Genomic DNA, 22,222 nt, shown 5'->3' on the forward strand with positions numbered 1-22,222 from the left:
CTCTGTTTCGTTAACTTGTTAAAGCAACTTGGTCTCACTCCAAAGTCGTTGAAATCCGGCGCGTGGGCAGTGACTTGTGGCGTCAGACACCAACGAAAAAAGCCGTCCTGTAACGTCGGCATGATACGCAGCCAGTTGCCGTTTTTCCGAAAAAGGGTCCTATGTTCTGCAATCGGGGAACGTAGGACTCTTTTTCCGAAAAAAGGTCCTATTTTCCCCGGGTGCAGAACAAAGGGGGGGGCAGGCATCGGACCCTTTCTCCGAAAAAGGGTCATAGGACGGGAGCGCATCTATGTTTCCTGGGTTCTATGTTCCCCGCTTACACAAAAAAGGTTCTATGTTTCCCGGGTTCTATGTTCCCCACTTAACCCTGCAAAAAAGGTTCTATGTTCCCTGCTTACACAAAAATGGTTCTATGTTTCCCGGGTTCTATGTTCCCTGCTCAACCAAGCGGGAAACACAGAACCCCTTCGGTTGAGCGGGGAACATAGAACCTGGGAAACATAGAACCTTTTTGGGTGGTAAGTGGGGAACATAGAACCCAGGAAACATAGAACCCAGGAAACATAGGGATGACCCCCATAGGACCCTTTTTCCGAAAAAGGGTCCTATGTTCCCCGGGTGCAGAACACAGGGGGGAACATAGGACCCTTTTTCCAGAAAAGGGTCCTATGTTCTGCAATCGGGGAACATAGGACCCTTTTTCGGAAAAGTGGAGAACATAGGATCCTTTTTCAGAAAAAGAGTCCTATGTTCAGACCCTTTCTCCGAAAAAGGGTCATAGGACGGGAGCGTATCTATGTTTCCCGGGTTCCCTGCTCAACCAAGCGGGAAACATAGAACCCCTTCGGTTGAGCGGGGAACATAGAACCCGGGAAACATAGAACCTTTTTGGGTGGTAAGTGGGGAACATAGAACCCGGGAAACATAGAACCTGGGAAACATAGGGATGACCCTATATTCCCCCGTGTTCTGCAATCGGGGAACATAGGACCCTTTTTTCTGGAAAAAAGGGTCCTATGTTCCCCTGGTTGCAGAACATGAACATAAGGGGGAATATAGGACCCGGGGAACACTGGGATGACCCCGTTTGAAACCAGCAGAATACAGATATACTGTATAGTTTAACAGAATGTTCCTTTTAGTTTGTAAGTTGACTAAAGCATGATATTGGTATTTGTGATAAATGGAGCTCTGCTGAACTCTTGGGCAAAGTCAGGGTTTAGTTTGTATATTTTTCACTGATTATTTCGTGAGGCATAAGTGTTGACTTGGGTGCGAAGTAAGCATAACTTTTTTTTTTTTTTTAAAGTAAGATCAACTTGTCATATTTTACATTTTGTTCAACAGCAAACGTAGCTGCTGAAGGCTACAAACTCTCATCTTTGGATTGAGGGAGTTGCAGTAAAGGCACAACATGGATGTGTTGATGATTTATTATTATTATCATCATTATTATTATTAAGATGCTGCAGACGGCACCTTCCTGATGTCGTGTTTATTACCTACCTGCGTTTGAAGGTGAGGACGACACCGAGGAGGATGATGATGAACATGAGGATCCCTGCAATCACGCCTGCCATTTTCACCGTGCTGTCCACTTGTTTCTCTGGCTCCATCGCATCTGAGTCCTGGGTGGACGCACCTACACACACACATACACACACGCAGACACACACACACAAACACACACAGGTATGCACATAGTCACATCGGTAGGCAACCATATATAAATAGTCAGGCACAGTGACAGGACCACACAGGTGCATGCACACATGGACACACACATGGACACAATCAGACACTCATGCATACACAGATATGTATACATATACACACACACACTCATACACAGAAGATGGTTGATCCTTGATGGCCATCCTAGGTAAACCCTCGCTTTCTTAGATGCGCTCACAAAACATACACACAACAAAGACATACTGCTCCCACTTGATCCCAAACACAACTCAAACATCATGCAGGGGGATGAAAACATTAATCACATGTTAAACAACACACACACACACACACACACACACACACACACACATACAAAACAAGGTATATATCCAGGAACAGACAGAAAGAGATTGTTCAAAATGCAACTCAGACTTTAAAATTGTGAAGACTAACTAGATTAATGTCTTGTCTTCAGGGAAACACAGCCATGTGGAGGACCATGCAGGTGACATTAATATACATGCATTAAAAAAAATAATAGTAATAATAATAATCTTGTAGCCCCTAAAATGTTATCAATAATCTATCCTTAGGGTAAATAAATTAAAATATAAATACATAAAAAATAAATAAATAAATAAAAAAAAAAGAATGTTAACAATTCCAAAGCTACACATTTTTTTTTTTTTTTTTTTTTTTTTTGAACAACTCCCGACTTCATTCCAGGATATATAAACACTCAAAACCACCCAAGGACAAACAAAGTTATACACAGACATCAAGGTTTCAATTCCACACATGCACATGGAGAATTAAATACGCTAGCAAACAAATGAACAAACACGGTGGATAGGAAACAACTCTTGACAAGGTGAACACAAGGTTGATGCGCAGCGTGGAGGTTACAAAAAGACAACACATATTCACGCAGGTAAGAGAGCTGCTATCAGTGTATGGGTTGATGTAGAGGCCAGAGGTGACTGTCTATAGACTGAATGAGAGAGGAGCAGCCAGTGAAGATGAAGGAGGGCAAGGTAAAATCACCTCTGAATGCAGAGAGGGGCTGTGCTCTGCTTCCTGCTTGCTGCTTAGGCTTCTTCATTTCAACAACAGTCTGATGATACATACACTTTGCTTTTTATAGTTACCTCAAGTCAATGTATTAATGAGATACAAGACATCTTTTTATTCTTTCTGGTGCACAATAACTGTGGGTGTCGGACATACCTGTACGCACAACCCAATCGCCAGAGAGGAATTTCAGCTCATGTACTACGATACTGTAGAATTGTTGATCTGCTATGTATAAAAAGATAAATATTTAACATATCTGTGGTTTGCAAAAATGTACAATGCCAACATTTTCCTCTGTGCATGAGACTGGTATGCACTTGTACGATGGGCTGAGTTCAGTTGTCTGCTTTTCCAACAGCTGACTGCCGTTATAGTTTAGCAGCGCCTGGTGGCGTCAGGGGGAATCATGGCGGAGTCCAAGTGGGGTGTGGGGGATGAATGGTGGATGGGTCCAACAAACACTGACTTTCACCCAGGAGAGCGGTGTTCATGTCCCGTAAGATTATAAAGCCAAATCCTGTTCCTTTTTCCTCATTCTCGGAACCCATCGGCTATATTCGGCGTCTGACTTCCGGCAGACGGTGATACAGCCTCTGGGGGCAGACCCCCGATTTTTTGGCATTCTGGTTTGATTTGGGCGGACGAGGCGAATTTCTGTTTCCAATTTCCGTTTATATGTACAGTACAGGCCAAAAGTTTGGACACACCTTCTCATTCAATGCGTTTTCTTTATTTTCACGACTATTTACATTGTAGATTCTCACTGAAGGCATCAAAACTATAAATGAACACATGTGGAGTTATGTACTTAACAAAAAAAGGTGAAATAACTGAAAACATGTTTTATATTCTAGTTTCTTCAAAATAGCCACCCTTTGCTCTGATTACTGCTTTGCACACTCTTGGCATTCTCTCCATGAGCTTCAAGAGGTAGTCACCTGAAATGGTTTCCACTTCACAGGTGTGCCTTATCAGGGTTAATTAGTGGAATTTCTTGCTTTATCAATGGGGTTGGGACCATCAGTTGTGTTGTGCAGAAGTCAGGTTAATACACAGCCGACAGCCCTATTGGACAACTGTTAAAATTCATATTATGGCAAGAACCAATCAGCTAACTAAAGAAAAACGAGTGGCCATCATTACTTTAAGAAATGAAGGTCAGTCAGTCCGGAAAATTGCAAAAACTTTAAATGTGTCCCCAAGTGGAGTCGCAAAAACCATCAAGCGCTACAACGAAACTGGCACACATGAGGACCGACCCAGGAAAGGAAGACCAAGAGTCACCTCTGCTTCTGAGGATAAGTTCATCCGAGTCACCAGCCTCAGAAATGGCAAGTTAACAGCAGCTCAGATCAGAGACCAGATGAATGCCACACAGAGTTCTAGCAGCAGACCCATCTCTAGAACAACTGTTAAGAGGAGACTGCGCAAATCAGGCCTTCATGGTCAAATAGCTGCTAGGAAACCACTGCTAAGGAGAGGCAACAAGCAGAAGAGATTTGTTTGGGCCAAGAAACACAAGGAATGGACATTAGACCAGTGGAAATCTGTGCTTTGGTCTGATGAGTCCAAATTTGAGATCTTTGGTTCCAACCGCCGTGTCTTTGTGAGACGCAGAAAAGGTGAACGGATGGATTCCACATGCCTGGTTCCCACTGTGAAGCATGGAGGAGGAGGTGTGATGGTGTGGGGGTGTTTTGCTGGTGACACTGTTGGGGATTTATTCAAAATTGAAGGCACACTGAACCAGCATGGCTACCACAGCATCCTGCAGCGACATGCCATCCCATCCGGTTTGCGTTTAGTTGGACGATCATTTATTTTTCAACAGGACAGTGACCCCAAACACACCTCCAGGCTGTGTAAGGGCTATTTGACCAAGAAGGAGAGTGATGGAGTGCTGCGGCAGATGACCTGGCCTCCACAGTCACCGGACCTGAACCCAATCGAGATGGTTTGGGGTGAGCTGGACCGCAGAGTGAAGGCAAAGGGGCCAACAAGTGCTAAACACCTCTGGGAACTCCTTCAAGACTGTTGGAAAACCATTTCAGGTGACTACCTCTTGAAGCTCATGGAGAGAATGCCAAGAGTGTGCAAAGCAGTAATCAGAGCAAAGGGTGGCCATTTTGAAGAAACTAGAATATAAAACATGTTTTCAGTTATTTCACCTTTTTTTGTTAAGTACATAACTCCACATGTGTTCATTCATAGTTTTGATGCCTTCAGTGAGAATCTACAATGTAAACAGTCATGAAAATAAAGAAAACGCATTGAATGAGAAGGTGTGTCCAAACTTTTGGCCTTTACTGTAAGTAAATATGCTGAACCACTGCGATGGATTCAGAGTTTGCAGTGACGGCAGTTATGTTCCGCCTCATTAGTTCACCGCACGGACCGTTTAACCTGGCAACAACTGCAGCCGGCTCAAACGTGATTGGTCAATATCATGCGGACTATAAACAGCCTACAACCGGAAACCAGGGCTCCTCCGCTCTTCTTCCGGAGGCAAGATCTCCGGGGTTTGCCTAGAGACTCTACATTCACTGAATGTAGAGTCTGTATATAGAGACTATTTTTATCTAAACCCAACCATGTGCAGTTTCAAAATCAATGCACATTCATTTACAGCATGGGCCTTGATTGACTAGCCACATTGTTGTAATTCAATACAAACAAAAGACTGGAAGGTGCAGTTCTATTCTCCAGCTGCTGTAAGCAGTGCAAATCAAAACAGTTTAGCTTTTCCAGCAAAACTGTGAACTATGCATGTTTTGTTGAATTTCTATTGAAGTTCAATGAAAACTGATTTATTGACTTGTGTTTAGTGGTGCATTTCAGCTACAAATGTCTGCACAGAGTAACCATCTAATGGCCAGACAACCCAGATGCATACTGCATAACCACTGTGACCACCATGTCTGCCTGTATGGACCTAACTTGTATAACTCTCACTTTTATAGAGTGTACAGGACGTACGGTACATTAAAGGATGTTAGAGGTCAGGTAAACTTTGCACTGGACCAAATGGTCACCTCTCCATATGGTAAGAGAAAGCTATTATAACAGTTAAATGCACTGTAATTAGAGGGATGGCCATATGTGTGACCCTCCTGCCATGCATACATTTTCTTTGACCCTCTATGAGCTAACACTACAATGGTAGCTGAGAGAATAAGCAGGGCAGCTGACCCATATGTAGATCCTTATGCAGTTACCCATAATAGCTGTTCTGAGGGATTACATTGTGTTTGTTATCTTCAGTCGGACTCAGAGACAAGCAGTGTCTCACTCCAAAGTCGTCGACATCTGGCGCTTGGGCAGTGACTTGTGGCATCAGACACAACAAAAAAGCTTTCCTTTCACATCAGCATGATACGTGACTGGTTGCTGTTATAGTTTAACCGCGGCCGGTGGCATCAGAGGGAAATACAGCGGGACAAGAACGAAAGTTAAGGCGGCGGAGGGCTGAGTGGGGCAGGCAGGAAGGGCGGTGGATGGGTCCAACAAACACTAACTTTCACTTGGTAGAGTGGTGTTCGCATCTCATGAGATCATAAAGCCAAATCCTGTTCTTTTTTCTTAAACCTAACCACTTGCCTTTGTTGTTGAAGGAAAAAAAAATGTATTTATTTTGAAAGAGACTGTATGTAAACAGTAGAACTTGACACGGTGTCCCAGAACGTCAACAACCAACGCACCCAGGGTACCTTGCACGTTGTATCTGGAGGTGAAAAGTCCATGACCAAACGTCGATAATGCGACGAGGTTGAGTGAGAACATGTTGTCGGGAACTGAGACATCGCCTGAAGACGAATGGAACAGAAACTTCAATCTTAAGCAAGCTGGCAGAAAATTTAATGTGATGTAAAAACAAAAACGCAATTATTCCAAGCAATCAGTTTGAGCTTTACATCTGAACTGTACAGTACAGAGTGCGTCCTTGAGAGCCACCCTGCAGTCACAGAACAAAACTTCACATCCACTGATTACCTGCCACCTTGACACGCTCTTTTAAGGCCAGCAAACACTTTCAGATGACATTTTGTGGTTAACACTGAAAGAGTGTCAAGTGTTCGTCATACTCCAGCTCTAGTCCAAGTTACACTTTCAACTGTCAAATAGATGCCGCTCTATTTGATAGAAGCGAAAAAGCAGTCTAACAAAACTATTAATAAAGCTGCTGCCCTCTGTGGGAGGATGAATGAACGCAAGGTCACATAACCCAGAGATATAAACTGAAAGCACTAGGTAGGGCAGTGAGGGCAGAGATATAAACTGGCATAAAGTAAAATAATGAATAAATGAATAAAAAAGGACACAGAAAGTTAGAGGTAAAGTACACGTGGGAGAAGACTGAGAAATAAAAAAAGAAAATGAGGAAACATCAAGAAATTAAAAAAGTCAAGAATGTTTGGAAGGAAAGAAATGTGGGATAAATGATGTAAAAGATAAAGAGGAATGGCTGAAAAAAGGGGTGAGGGGTAGAAGGAAAATTAAGACAAACAAAACCTGACATGACAGTGAAAACAAAGAGAGGACTGGTAAGAGAAAGATGAGAAACCCTCCAGCGCAGGACCCTGGGATCCTACACATAAATGCACTTGCTTCTCTCACAGACATGCAACCAAGCAGCCTCTTGTTATAACCTTGATAGACAAAGACAGCCGATTAATAGAATAATACTGCTGTGTGGGAGTTCGGTTTAATCGCCTGTCGCTCTCATCTTCGCCCCCTCTGCAATAACAACACAAGGTTGGCAGTAGAATTCACCGAGCTAACAGCTTAAGCACCTAACCTTGGCACGCTCGGTAATAGCTGCTGCAGTCCTCAATGGCTGCGGTGACGAGATGTTCCTCTAAAAACCCTGAATGCCTTCAGTGACAACACATTCACCATCTTTGTAACCCAATCACGGACAGCATCCCCCATCTTGAAGCTGTACCATCTCTGAAAAGAAAAAACTTAAGAAAATACATCTGTCACTCTCCGTCCTACGATTTAATGCAGAAGAAAACGCAGCTTACTCTCGCTGCGTGTCTTCAATGGAAATGAGACATCAAATAGACGTTTTAATGGCGGAGTTAAGTATTAAGTGCTGTACTCTTTGAAAGCACTGGGTTCTCGACACATAGCGCATGGTTCTTGCTGAAAAGCAGGGTAATAAATGGATCCTGAGTGTTTTATGTCTACTCCTGGTTAACTGTTTAGGAGCAACTGCACTTTGAATATACCCAAAGGAAGATGAAGGGCAGATGTCGCATCATCCTTCAGCTGATTAGGTTGTAAACAGTTGTAGGTGTTGGTTCAAGGATAAATTAGGCCGGGTTCACACTAGACAATATCAGCCCGATTATAGCCTGACGAAGCGTTGTACGATGTTGTCTTGGGACGTGAATGACAATTATAGGTGAAAAAAAAGGTGAATCATATTAAAAAACATGACCTAAAGATGATGTAATATTGAAATGTAGCCGTCAAGAAATTGATTCCAATACATTTTGGGGGGTGTTATATTTTGTATTTTGTATATTTTCTCTATACTGTGATTAGTTTCCTATTACACTGGTATTACTTTAACAGGGAAACCAGATTTTTTTTTTTGTTAGACCCTATTTCCCATTTTTTCCAATGGTAACAAGAGTTTTTTAATTTGGTCCAGCATTAAGTGCTGCAGCTGGCAGTGGGGTGCATTTTAACCTCTTAGGGTATGTTCACAGTGTCAATTTACATCCATTTAAAAGTGCTTGTTTTCACCACTGACAGGCTCAGGTTTTATTATTCTAAGTGTCTGACAATTAATGAAAAACATTAGGGATGCATGATATTAGATTTTTTTGCCAATATCCGAGATATATCAACTTTTTTCTCCCAACTTAATTTTAGTGATCATCAAGTCTCTTCTGTAGTGGTATCAACACTATATTATGCATGAATAATCTTATTGTGACGGCTCATTAGCAGATGGAGCCATGAAATGCAATATTTTTTAATGTATGTGATATGCATGCATTGTGCAAAATAGGTAAAAGCATGTTGGCCGATTCTTATAGTTGAAATCCAATAACGGCCGATACCGATGACATGCAGATATTATCGTGCATCCCTAAAAACATCCCTATTGAGATGGAACTTTTTGTTAAATAGTAAGATCCCAAAACAGCCCTGAAATCATTATAGGCCATTCCACCAGACTCCATTTGAATAAACAGTAATTTCAGTGTATATACAGAGCTGCATATTTTCACATCTAACTGGGTAAATTAAGGGTTTATTTCAACCAAATTAGAGCTGGTGATTTTTGTAACACTTGGAGAATGGATTACAATGTTTTTTGTGAGTTTTATATTGTGTCTTTTCACTTTGAATGAAGTGTGTTTCACAAATACGAATTCACTGTTTATTCAAATATAGTCTGGTGGGACTGGCAGTAAAAAGTTTGGGCTGTTTCTGGTTAATCAAAAAGCCTCTTAATCCTTAACAATAAGGTCTTACCACATAGGGACATTTTCATAAGTTGTCGGACATTTAAAATAATAATGTGAACATGCCAGTGGCAAGAACAAGCTCTTTAAGTGGATGTAAATCGACAGTGCACAACTATCAGTTTGGCTGCTGCCTTCTGCAGCGGTCTTCCTGAGTACCAGACCAGTTTCAAACATTGTCACTCCTAGGTTCAGGATGAAAAACACCCTTTCATTATATTTTGCTTTTTACACAACATGGCACATGACAGTAAAGGGCAATAAATCTCATTTTATTGTTAACTAAATTAATTAAATGAATACGTTGTGGTTCATGCTACACAACTTTTTGATTTTGAGACAATTTGCAGTCTGCTGTTTTTTATCACATTAAAACGATCAGAAAATAACCTTGGAGGGACACATTCTGATAGTCTGTCGTCCTGTAATCAGCGGAGGTGTACAGATGTGTGAATATCAGCTTGTCTGTGTCTGTCAGGCACATTAGAGTTACACGAGAGCCTCAAGCGATCATGCAAGAGACCAGTTCACACATTTCCCTGTAGTCTCTGCCCTGATAATCACCCCACAGGTGTATTAAACCTCAATTTCTCCCCTGAGTGATCCACAATATGTATCACCTGACACATTACAGTGTGACCCCATTTGTTCGCACTTCACAGGCCTACGTGGTGATTGGGTTCAACAGTTCATGATGTAACTGTAGAGGACCCCATCTGCCGACGGGTTCAGCTTCATTTAACACTGCGATTGGTCGGCTCAGGAGCCGCTCAGCCAATCAGGTGAACTGTGACAAGTTTCTGACCGGTGCAGAGGAGAAGTGATCTAATGCGACTGCGTCAGTAACAAGGGGGTAAAAGTTGAGACGAAGCAAATAGTCACAGCAAAGTAGGATTGATTGACAACTGGTGCAAACACAATATGGAGGACACCCTGGCCTCGTTTATTATCGTATTGTCCCTGTCACCTCACAGGTGGCTCATAAGTATGTAAAATTTATGGATCCATCTTGCTGTCTTGCTACCGGTACTGGCAGCTGGTGTGGGTATTATTTTCTTGGCACATATCAGGTCCCTAAAAAGGCAGTTGGAACAGTAGAGGGCCTCGTATCTAAACATCATGCTTGGCCAGGTAATGTCCTCGTCTTTTCTCAAATGGAAATGTCTAGTAGGGTTTTGTTCCAACATCTCACTATGGTCCCAGGAATTGACACTAACTACACCTCAGCATCCAGCATGTAAACACATGCCAGTCTGGGGTAATATGGAACAAGGTGACCGCAATTTAAATCTGTGATTCTAATTGTAATATCCAAGCTAAAAATATAAATCCAATTATGTGTTGTCTCAAAATTTTTACAGCACATGGAATAACAGCATGTTACTGAAGTCCTGACAGGCAAAGTCAAGAAAAAAAATGTCGGCAATGTTGGCTAAAACCTAAGTTTATCTCCTATGTACCAGATGCTACCCCATCTTTAATACATAAACTTTTTGGCTTAATTAGGCTGTTTTAAGAGTGAGAAAGTCATGCAGAATGACGTGTTTAGTGCACTATACAAAAAGTACATAAAGTTCATCTGAATGCCTCAGCAACAAAAAAGTTTTACTTTCTCAGTTAACAAAACAAATGTCCACTATAAAGTCCAGTTCAGACCAAAGATTTGTGATGAGACGAGTCGAAACAGGCAACTACTTGCAATGCGCCGTTCTGCAATGTTCTAAAAACCTGCCAGTTCACACCAATGCAACTACATGAGACTGTGTATCATCCCTATGCAACAACTCTCTGTACTCCTGTTCTGATTTGCAGCTTTTCAGGTTTATTTTGCGGCTGAATATAATTTGTAGCTTCTTAAAATATGAATGAGGATAGTGATAGTGAGCTACTGGCTACAGTTGCATTTGTAGTGGTGATGAAAAGGCGAAATACATAAACAAAACAAGCATCAGATGGACTATACTCATAATAAATACACCACAATAATATAAATAACCAGCATCAACTAAGCTGTCAATGAGAATGAGCACATACAGCGAGTAGCAGCAGCGATTCACTGTGAGAACGGAAACAGACGGAGCAAGCGAATACACCATCTGTGGTAATTTTGACTTGACCAGTGGACTTCACTACAAGCCGACTGGCTGTTGAAACAGATGACGTGCTTTACATTCTAAAACCAGCCAGGTGATCTGACCAGCTGAGTTGCAGGTGACACCATCAGCCGGCTTAAGTCGAGCTCAGACCAGCCAGTTTCATTTGGTTGCAAACCACTGGTCTGAGTGGGGTTTGGAACCCACATTGTCTGGGCTCCCACGCGTGCCTATATGCAATCTACTGAGCAAGAGAGTGAGTGAGCAAGAGAAAGAGAGATGAATTCAAGTTTTTTTGCACTAATGTTACTGATACGACACCACCATAAAATTCAGATTAGGCTAGCACATGCATTACATATACTCGCACCATGAATATGTCAGCCTAAAAGATTCTCAGTCATACAGGTCATGATCACCTTAAGTGCTATAGTGTAGAGAGCTGGACATGATTGAGTTTCTTGAAGACGTTTCAGCTCTTATTCAAGAGGCTTCTTCACTTCTTCAAGTCTGAAGGAGATAATATCTTGTACACAGATTGCATGCAGAACAAAAAAATTGACCTTGCCTTTCAGGGCTTCTGGAGTATGTGGAGGTTGATTATCTACTAGTTTCCATCTCTACTGAATAAACATTGAGCTAAAATAGGGCTTGTTAAGTGTGAGGAGCGGACTTTAGTTATCAGCCACAGTGTACTTTGATATTTTAAAAATGTTGATAAGACTGAAAACATCAAACTGTCACCTTTAAAGGTTTGGACTTGATCATAGAAATGTATTCAGCCACTGTTTTTTGTTTCTCCAGTGATCAAAAAGTCTCCATAATTACCCAAGATCATTACTCTTTATGCATCACACCTGAAAAGGTCTTCGTTGACACTTGCCCTCACTACCTTATAATGGGCAATGTTGCAATGGCCAAAAAAGCATTAAGATGAGGGAGAATGTGTTTTTAAAATGTGATATATTGTCTGAAATTGGAAAAAAACAACACTTAAAAATATAGATGATTTCGCAAAACAAACGACAATGTTCTTTCTCAAATGTGATTTAACAATACAACAGTACTTGTAAGCACAATCAACCTGTATTCTTTCTGAGCACAACATCACCCGTCTGTAGGAACTTAATGGAGAGAGGAGTGGGGTGCGTCTGTGTGGTAATGGCCAGAGCAGCGTCTTAAATTCTTTATTTTTCCTGTAAAATCCTCCCAGGAGAAAAGTACATAATATCGATCTGAGAGGTATAACAGCTCTGACTGTCTCCGCAGACGCCAGAATTCACAATCACTTGGTCTTCACAATGATAGGGCTGTCCTACCAGGGGAATACTGCAGGCATGGACAACAACACAGTAACTGGTATGTTAAGGGAATATAAGCACACAGATACTGACTGTCTAACTCATAAATATGGTGGGAAGTGATATCTCAATGCTATACAATACAGAAATGTTGATATTCAGAAAAAGAAACATTTAATAGATTATTCTATTCACAGAATTTTTCAATTGCTATGAAAGCACCTTAGAAAAGCATTAAATTAAATTCGGCTCCAAGGTCTCTGTTGCACAGTTCATGTAGAGAGAAGAGAGATGAACTGTTTGAACACTTCATGTCTTAATTCAGGTATTCCTTTTGATTCTGCACTGCTGAGGTAGGAGTTTTTTGGGGACATGGATATACTATTCAAATATTTCCTCTCAACAGTAACCATGGTCTAAAATAGGTTCTGTTTTATTTAATTATATAACACATTCTCACTCCGACCTTGTCACATATCGATGTTTGGTCATGGACCTTCAACGTCCACATACAACGTGAATGGGTATGTTAGTTGTTGACATTCTGGGACATAATGTCAAGTTCTGCCTGTTACATGCATTGTCTTCTTTCAAAATACACTTCTGTTTTCACAGGAAAGTTACTGTTTACATACAGTCTCTTGCAAAGTAAACACACTACATCAGTACAACGTCCTGAATTGCACAAGGTTGGGTTTAGGCAACAAAAACATGTGTTTAAGTTAGGAAAAAAAAAAGAACAGGGTTTGCCCTAAAATCCTGCGGTACGTGAACACTGCTCTCCTGGGTGAAAGTCAGTGTTTGTTGGAACTATCCACCACCCCTACCGCCTGCCCTACTCACACATGTCCCGCCATGTTTCCCCCTGACACTGCCGAGGGCTGTTAAACTATAATGGCAACCCCCCGCGCATCATGCGCATTTCGTCAGTGTCTGGCACTGCAAGTCACTGCCCAGGTGCCGGATTTCGATGACTTTGGAGTGAGACCGGGTTGGATTATACTACATATTACGTGCTTGATATCAGGCAGACCTGGCAGCTTGTTACACACTGTTTCCATCTTCAGTCTAACATTTGGCACTTCTCAAAGTCAAGGACACTTCTTTCTTGGTAGGACCAGTTAGGTAAGTTAGGTCCTACAGAGGCTAGGCAAGACTCCTTCCTCGCATTCAGTGAACACAGATTCGAACTCGCTACGAAGTGCGCAGGTGTGCGCCATTGAAGAGGCCCTGCATTTATTTCCAAATTGTGCGCAAAGCATTTTGGGTACTTCATACCCTCTGTGGATACATACATGCATCCTTGAAAATTCTCTGAAGGAAGGACTTGGTCCTCAGTAGAATTCGAAGGATCCTTGACACTGGAACAGTCCTTCAGCCATATTTCATGGTATAGCATCCTTGAAATTAGGCGGTTTAGGGATTCGTCCTTGACTTTGAGAAGCGCTGTTTGTGTCCACTCTGACTAATTACTGTGGGGTACGTGGGTTTGATTTTCCCCAACCAATCACCCATGTATTCGACTGACTCTAATGTCAGTTAAAGTCCATACTGATGCGTAGCCATGCCGACACACCTGTTTGAACTATGTTGTCTAGCCATATTGAGAAGACGATTTATAACAGCCTCGATAGCAGCGTCTATCTTTTCTATAGCGCTCACCATTGTTGTTACTACTCCTCACTGGTTGTGACACACCACTTGACAACGCTCAACAACAGCTTGACAATGATGTAAGTCCCGACCATGGTGCTGATTGGCTAATCAAGTCCCACTGCTGCGCTCATTGGTCATTTTTTTATTTTAACCAAGAAACTGCTGTTTCATATCATGATGCCAGATGAATCAGTCAAATCGAACTCATTGGAGGGGGTGGATTCAAAGGTCTGGGCCCAGTCAAATATAATAGACTTTACAATACATGACAAATATGGTGTTACTCTTTTATCCTTGTGTTGACTGATTAACACTGTTACTTTGAGAAGAGTTTTTGCGAGCAGGATTGCATTTACTTTACATGAATCCTAAAAACCGAGAGGAGTAAAGTATTGTGTTCGAATACACTAATTTGGTCCTACTGTTTTATGTCTCAGGACGAGCTGCTTCATGCAGAATAGAAGAAAGATAATGCAATAAAGGGGGCTTCCTCAGTATTTGCCATTATAACTGTGACAACATTGCTCTGCTGATGATATTGGCATTAATCCCCAGAATGTCTTGTGTTCCTGAATGCACACAAGCTGCGTGTGTGAGAGACTGTGTGTATGTGTGCACTTGTAATATCCTTTTCATTTATACATTTCTCTACACTTTTTTTCTTTTTATTTCGCCTACTCGAGCCCATGATAAAATTATCAGGGAGGAATTATGGGTAAAACCGGAGATATTAAAAACATAATCTCATCCAAATGGAGAGAAGATTGATTCTCCCAGCTACCAACGCACGGCAGCGGCCCTGAATGGCATATTAAATGCTGCTTTCCTGAGTGTGTGCGTGTTTGTGTGTGTACATGTAACAGGTACAGACCGCTGTTTGAGCGTAGGTGCATCTTATGCCTGTGTGTGTGTATACGTGTGTGTAACATACAAATGAACTTTTTCCCCTTTAATCTGTTGTTTGGTTATGAATGTGTTTGTGTGTCATGTCCGAGTGTGCATGAGCGATGACTGACTTTCTAGCTTTTATCATGTATTTATTGTGTAAAGGATTTAAATGAAAAGTAAAATAATGAAGTCGGCTATAAATTTGGGGGATGTGAGGCAATATGTGTGTTAAGCAATTGCATGTGTGTGACTCAGGTTGTGTACACTGTGTGAGTGCATGTGTGTGTTATACCAGGGTCGATGTGAAGGTTTAGTTTTCAGGTATTGTTTGTCAGCAGCTGCGGGGTGCATCCGTCTGTGGATTAGTGTTAGCGTGGCTGAGTGTGTTTAACAGGATTACTAATCTGAACTATGCTGCCGCAGCGCTCTGTGTGTCTGTGTTTGTGTGTACCTAGGTGCTTTTGTAAATGTGCCTTTAGTTTTGTGAATGTCTGTGTGTGTGCGTGTGTGTGTGTGTGTGTTTAAATATGCGGCCAGATGGTGATGGATTAACATATCTTGTGTCTACATAACTTAGTAAACAATGGTCAGTGCTGTGGTGGTGTCCACGTTCCTCTCACTCACTCACTCTCACTCTCTCTCTCTCTCTCACACACACACACACACACACACACACACCAGTTTCCATTAACGGTGACATTAATGTTAAGGTCAGCAGGACAGGGTTTACAAAGTACTTTGGTGCTTTAAATAAGTAAAACCACTTAAATGCTGCATTATCTGGGGGTTTGGGGGCGGGGGTGGAGATGGTGTTAACAATATCAACTATATCATAACCTGGATAAAATTGTTGACTGTTTGAAAAAAGAACCAAAACAAACAAACAAAAAACACACACAATTACCACCTTGCAGTTTTATGTCTCCAGGTTGCAGTTTACATCCATGTCTATCAGAGTCAAATGCAGTCATGATGGTGAACAATAGGGATGAGTGAGTACACCATTTTCTGTATCTGTGTCTGTATCTGTATCTGTTCAACGAACTACATTATTGATGTCTGTATCTGTGCTCGGAATGGGTGTGGTTTAAACTGGAAACTTGTTGGTGAAGTCATCCAGGTCATGTTATCATAAGTGCTTTATCGTAGGCAACTGGACTTGCTTGCGTTTCTTGAAGACGTTTCGCCTCAAACATCTTCAAGAAACGCAAGCAAGTTCAGTTGCCTACGATAAAGCACTTATGTTTAAACTGGAAATGGGTGGGACCATTCATCCCAGTGGACTGTACATTAACGGATATCTTTAGGATATAAAATGTCATCACCTCTTCATTATAGTCGATTAGACAATTTTATGAAATTTTGTCATAATTAGCATATGAATTCTGGAGTTAGGGCCAAAAAGGTGTTTAGTGAGGTCACAGTGACCTTGACTTCTGACCTTTGATTATCAAATTTGAATCACCTCATCCTTGAGTCCAGCTGGACGTTTGTGCCAAAATGGAATCATTTTCCTCAAACGGGGTTTTTGAGTTATCGCATATTTAGAGATATTCAGAATGGGACAGATGGACAACCTGAAAGCATAATGCCTACGGCTACAGCTGTCGCCACCACGGAAGCATAAAAACCTTTGTTGCCCAAATAATGATAATAAGACAATATACTTTATCAATCCCGAAGGGGATATTCAAGTACAGGACTTTGTGGTTGGGGTGATGGTCAGGTCAAGCAAGTACAGGACTTTGACCCAGGAGACCTCTGTTTGTGCCCCTTGTAAAACTAAATGTTAACGCTGACTTATTTTATTCAATCCGGCAGCTGGGGGTGCTGATATTAATACTCCATATTTGGTCCAGACGAGGACTTGAACTAGGTATCCTTTCAGCCTCAATTGTATTTTACCAGCATTTATTAGTGGATACATTGCATTTTTAAGAATTAAATTCCATTCCATTTTACCGAAAATACTGGAAGTGCAGCTTCTGTGTAAATAGGTTAAACGCCAGCATACAGTGAGTGTATGTATGTGTGTCCTGTTTGTGAGTGTTTGATGGCTTTGCATCTTGGTACGAGTGTGTGTATTATGATATCCATTCTCTCTTCAGTGCCGATCTGTTGACAGCTACATGACAGCCTCTATATCCCCGCTGTACCAATTTTCTGAAAACAATCCCAAAATGCAATGCAACATGCCGTATGATGACCAAATCAATTATGAGGATACACAAACACGCTGTGTTCAAATAGAAGTCTGATTCGCTGTTGAAGCAAATTTGTTTCTGACAAGGTAACACAGCCAAAGGCCAAAGTGAATTGGATGTTAGGGCACAGCTGCTGTAAACTGACAGCCACAAAAAGCACCAAGGCTGGTGGAAAGGTAAGGCCTTGAGATTAGAAAAACAACCTGGAACCAAAAGGTGACACATCACACATCTCTAACTGATTCTGTGTCGGTTGCAATAAACACACTGGAAGGACTTTAATTATAAAGATATTATCAGAACAGTAGATTTATACTGAAAACTAATTGGACTCAGTAACTCATTACTTTCTCCATAACTGCCAAGCAGGCAAAATATATTCAACAGCATACATGGCTATGTGAAATAGAATGTAAAACTTTTTTTTATGAAGAGTACTAAAACTGATGCACAACCATATGTTATCATAAATGGAAGAAGATAACAGCTGCTCCAGGCTTTATAACGTGAGTGCCTTGTGCCAAACGCTCAAGTTTACAGTCAGTTAATTTAGAGCTACAGACTGCTGTGCAATAGTGCGCATCTTCCATGAGACTATGCAATCTGGAATTTATTTTCAAATAAAGAATTTCATGACAACTGCTATGGTTTAAATAATGTGTTAATTTTTCAAGGCATTAAGCCATTAATGGACTTTTGCTTTCAGAAGAACCTATGGTGTCTGGAGTACTTTCCACAGACATCATTAAAGTCACGTTAGCAACAACTCAAGTTGTATACCTTGCTTTTTTACCTTCAGAGTAAAACACCTTTTGCATAAATCCATTTGATGATGAGTTTTGTTTTAAAGAGAATGCTTACTACAAATTAATTTAGCTTGTGAGCTGGTTTTAATATATTCAATATTAATATTTGTGATAAAGCCCTGCTGAAATTTTAAGCAAAGTTGGATTTAGTCTAAATATTTCTGAATTTTTTAAAAGATCATTTTAAAAGGTTTAATGGTGGATTTGTTTAAAAAGTATAATTTAATTTGTTTCCACAAACACTGGGCTTATGGTGCTCAGACTGGCATTTTGTCAAATAAAATATAATCCAGCAAACGAATTATACTTTGTTGTCTTGATTTATCTGAGGCAATCCATTTCCTAAATTCCACAATCAGTTTTCTTTTTGACTTGACCAAACACAAATGTTCGGTTAAGTCAAAAATAACTTGGTGTAATTAAGTTGCCACCACTTAGAAAACAAAACATGATTTTTCTTGGAATTTCTACGTTTCAGCAACTTCACAAAACTGAGTAAATACAACAAAATATAAAGTAAGCATAACAATAAGATTTAAAGTAAAGATAACTTTAGACAAAAGCGGGATTTATACTTGTGTGTCAGCTCTATGCAGAGCCACCACCAAAGCCTACGCACATGGCCCATATTTATACTTATGCAGTGGTGTGTCTGTGTCACTCTGAAGTTACACCTCCAAAACACTAGCTAGCGATGGGGTTTCTGTGAAGTGCTGTAAAGTTTAGTTGATTCAAAACACACATTAAACACACATTAAACATGGCTTAATAGCAATGATTTCTAACACAAGTACACAAATCAGCTTCACTATAACTCGCAGCATTCACAGACAAACCACATTTTCCCCACAAATACAACATGTTAATGTTTTTAGCACAACCCTATGGCATTTTACATTGTATAAATTAGCCTAGCAGCTAGCGGACTTTTCCTTTACTCATATGAATCCAGGAGCAACAGCAACATTTAACAAAGGTAACGTTAGAAAATTCAGCTTCATTACAGCTCACAAGGTTCACTGACAAAACAACTGTCTTATACTAAACGCGTTTTCCAACAAATATAGCATGCTAACGTTATTAGCACAAGCCTATGGCATTTTACATTTTATAAAGTAGCCTAGCGATGAGACGAGATTTCCTCTGCTCATATGAAGCCAGGATAAATCGCACACAAGACTTAAAATGGTATTTTTGTGGAGGGTTCTCAATTTATTGTTTCTTATCTGTGAAATTAAAGTAAACAAAGTAAATAAAAGCTTCCTTTCCACTGAGGGAAACTGTTTCAGCTTACAAAAATAAACAGGAGTCTGCGTTGCTGCGACCTGTAGTTACTGTTCTGGGGAGGTGCACGTCAGGCTATGGCGTAGGGTATGGCTTTGATTTGACACAGAAGTATAAAACAGTTACTTACCTTTTTCAAGGAAATCAGTTTCCTTTTTTTTTTTTTTTTTAATGATCAACTAGTTAGATTTTACAGGGCTGCGTGTTTGGTGTATATTTTTCTTTATCTTATTTCATTTATTATTATTACTATTTTGCTAATCCTTTATTTCTTTTCTTTAACAATTTAGCATTAGCTGCTGTACTTTGGGTCAATTTACATGTGGGTAGGATAACGTTGTAGCATTTTTGACAACCATCGATGTCCATAAGTCCAAGTCACTCAACAACCTGAAAACCATTTAACTTTTTAGCATTTGTTAGGAGGTAAAATCAAAAGTTGTCTAATAATCTGTTGCATGGTTTGCACTGCAGAGCTACGTCCAAGTTCAGCCTGTAGGCAGACCATGATGAGTGCTGCTCCCTTTAATAATTTCCCACAAAAAGTGTTTACTGTTTGTTAAAGAACATGTTTAAAGCTTGTTTTTCTCTTGCCCCACAGCACCAAACACCATAGTTTTTTGTTTTGTTCCAAATGAGCATTTCAAGCTTGTATTCCAACTAATAGATATCAGCTACATTACAACAACAGTAAGACCCAAGTGTATAATACTGGAAAGTTAAGCAACTTTAATCTTGATCAAAGTCGCACCAATCTTGAGATCAAACAATTTTTAATAACTACAGGGCCAGCCAAGAGCACAATCTGGCTCTGATTTTCACAAAGTCATTTTTACTTCAGAGAATAAAAGCTGCCTGGATGCCTGACTCCACTTGTTACAGTACAGAAACCCAAACAGCCCACTGAACTCAGCAGTGAGTTCAAGAGTTCATAAATTCAAAGCTCGTCCTGAGTCTCCATGTTCTATCTATCTATCTATCTATCTATCCCTTCACTCCCTTCCCTTCTACACGGTTTATCTTTCCTCCCTTGCTCTCTTCATCCCTCCCTCTTCCTTCATCTCTATCCCCAGATGCTGCTGAGTACTTTACGACTTGGGCCCTAAGATTTACGCAGGGACAATTGAACATTTTGTCGCTGCGCTGTGGAGCAGATGGAAAATTCATGGCAGAGTTGGAAGGGCGAATTTAGCATAAGACAACAATTCGCCACAATGTCTGTCTGGCTGAGAACGCGGCAGGTACACCTGTCTGCATACACAATGCTAGAAAAAGAAGGGAGAAAACACAGGAAAAATCCTTGAGCCTGTCTCCACTGCTGAATTTGTCTTTTCTTTACTCTGACTTTCCTCAAGTCGGTTTCTGTCACTCTCCCTTTCTCTTGGTTTTTGATCCTCTCCTTCTCTCTTGGGGTTTATTCCCTTTCCTCTCCGGATCGTGGTCTCTTTCTCTTTGACTCTCCCTGTCTCCCGGCTCCTCTCCTCTCTACTTCTCTGTCAGCTGGAGATGCAGTCGAACCCTGCATGCTCCCTGTTACAGCTTGAACAGCATTTCATCCACTGCTGACTGGTATTGTGCCCTTAAAATGTCACATCATCGCCAGATATTCACCTACAAACACCCCTGAGGAGTTCTTTTGTTTGTTTGTTTAACAGTCTGACTCAATCTGGTGCAAATTCAGAGAGCAAACTGACTCACTAAGCAGCAAGCAGGCGGCACTTAATGATGACGGGAAAGGAGAGGTTGTAAGGAACAGTGTGAGAGTGTGTGAGTGTGTGTGTGAGGTAGTGTCGGTCAATGGTGCAGATAATTCAGATGTGATTCCTTCAGCGTTTCAGTTTGGCAGTTCAATCACACACACTCACATCACGCACACACACATACACAAATAGCAAGCCACATGTTGCATCAGTATTGCAGCGCCAGAGTCAGTTACAACACGACTCTGTACACCACCAATTATAATCGACCTCAGGACTAATGGTAATGGGAATTGCAGCTGACACATAATACCAGTGTATGGATGACAAGGGGTGGGTTTGATGCTCCTGTGAGCTACAGGACACAAACACGTGCAGGGCATACAGACACCGCCAATGAAGAAGTCCGACTTATCAATGCACGCTTTCTGATGCGCTTTTGCGCAAAAGGGTATCACGTGGAAGATTATTTCCCTTCAGCCAATCAAAACATTAAAAATTATCAGGTACCAAGCTGGCTGAGTGACACCGTAGCTGCAGATTCTCTTGTTCAGTTCTCACTTGATTTGGAAGATGCAGCTCATAACTGATACTGTTGTGTATCAAAAAGACATGTGCTAGGAGTAGCAACAGATTTTGTGCCTTTGCTTCAGTCGCTGGCTTCGATAGTTTACAGCTGGCTGTTCTTAATCACTGTTTATATTTATACTTACAAAAAATAATGAACTATAATATGTATATAACCAACATAGCTCTGAACCAAGAGGCTGTGATCACGTGACCTACGCACTGCACGCTGTCCTCCCTCGTATGACGGGGGCAAAAGCCCTTTTCACACTGCACACAGGCTAGGTGAGTTGTTAACATATTGTTAAGTGAGCTGTTAGCCTGGGGCTAAGAATACTTTCACATTGGCACAATCCTAACACATTCCAAAGTGTGCTAACCCCAACAAGCCTGGAGCAGAGTTAACCTCCAGACTGTGGGGATATTCCCTGGAAATCAACTAAAGACAACGCTAAAAGTTGCCAGTGTGAAACAGAGCCAATAGAAT

At 41.0% G+C, this 22,222-nt stretch overlaps 1 protein-coding gene across 12 annotated transcripts in view; it reads right to left on the reverse strand.

The window, feature by feature from the left end:
- ptprt (protein tyrosine phosphatase receptor type T) overlaps positions 1-22,222 on the reverse strand; it is a 527,216-nt gene that overhangs the window by 176,261 nt on the left and 328,733 nt on the right. For all 12 annotated transcript variants that reach the window (XM_078171434.1, XM_078171419.1, XM_078171458.1 and 9 more), the window contains one exon: positions 1,510-1,645. In XM_078171434.1, coding sequence (XP_078027560.1) covers positions 1,510-1,645 — 136 coding nt within the window. The remainder of the gene's footprint in view (positions 1-1,509; positions 1,646-22,222) is intronic.

Source organism: Epinephelus lanceolatus, chromosome 1 (genome assembly GCF_041903045.1).
Source record: "Epinephelus lanceolatus isolate andai-2023 chromosome 1, ASM4190304v1, whole genome shotgun sequence".
Taxonomy (NCBI): Eukaryota; Metazoa; Chordata; class Actinopteri; order Perciformes; family Serranidae; genus Epinephelus; species Epinephelus lanceolatus.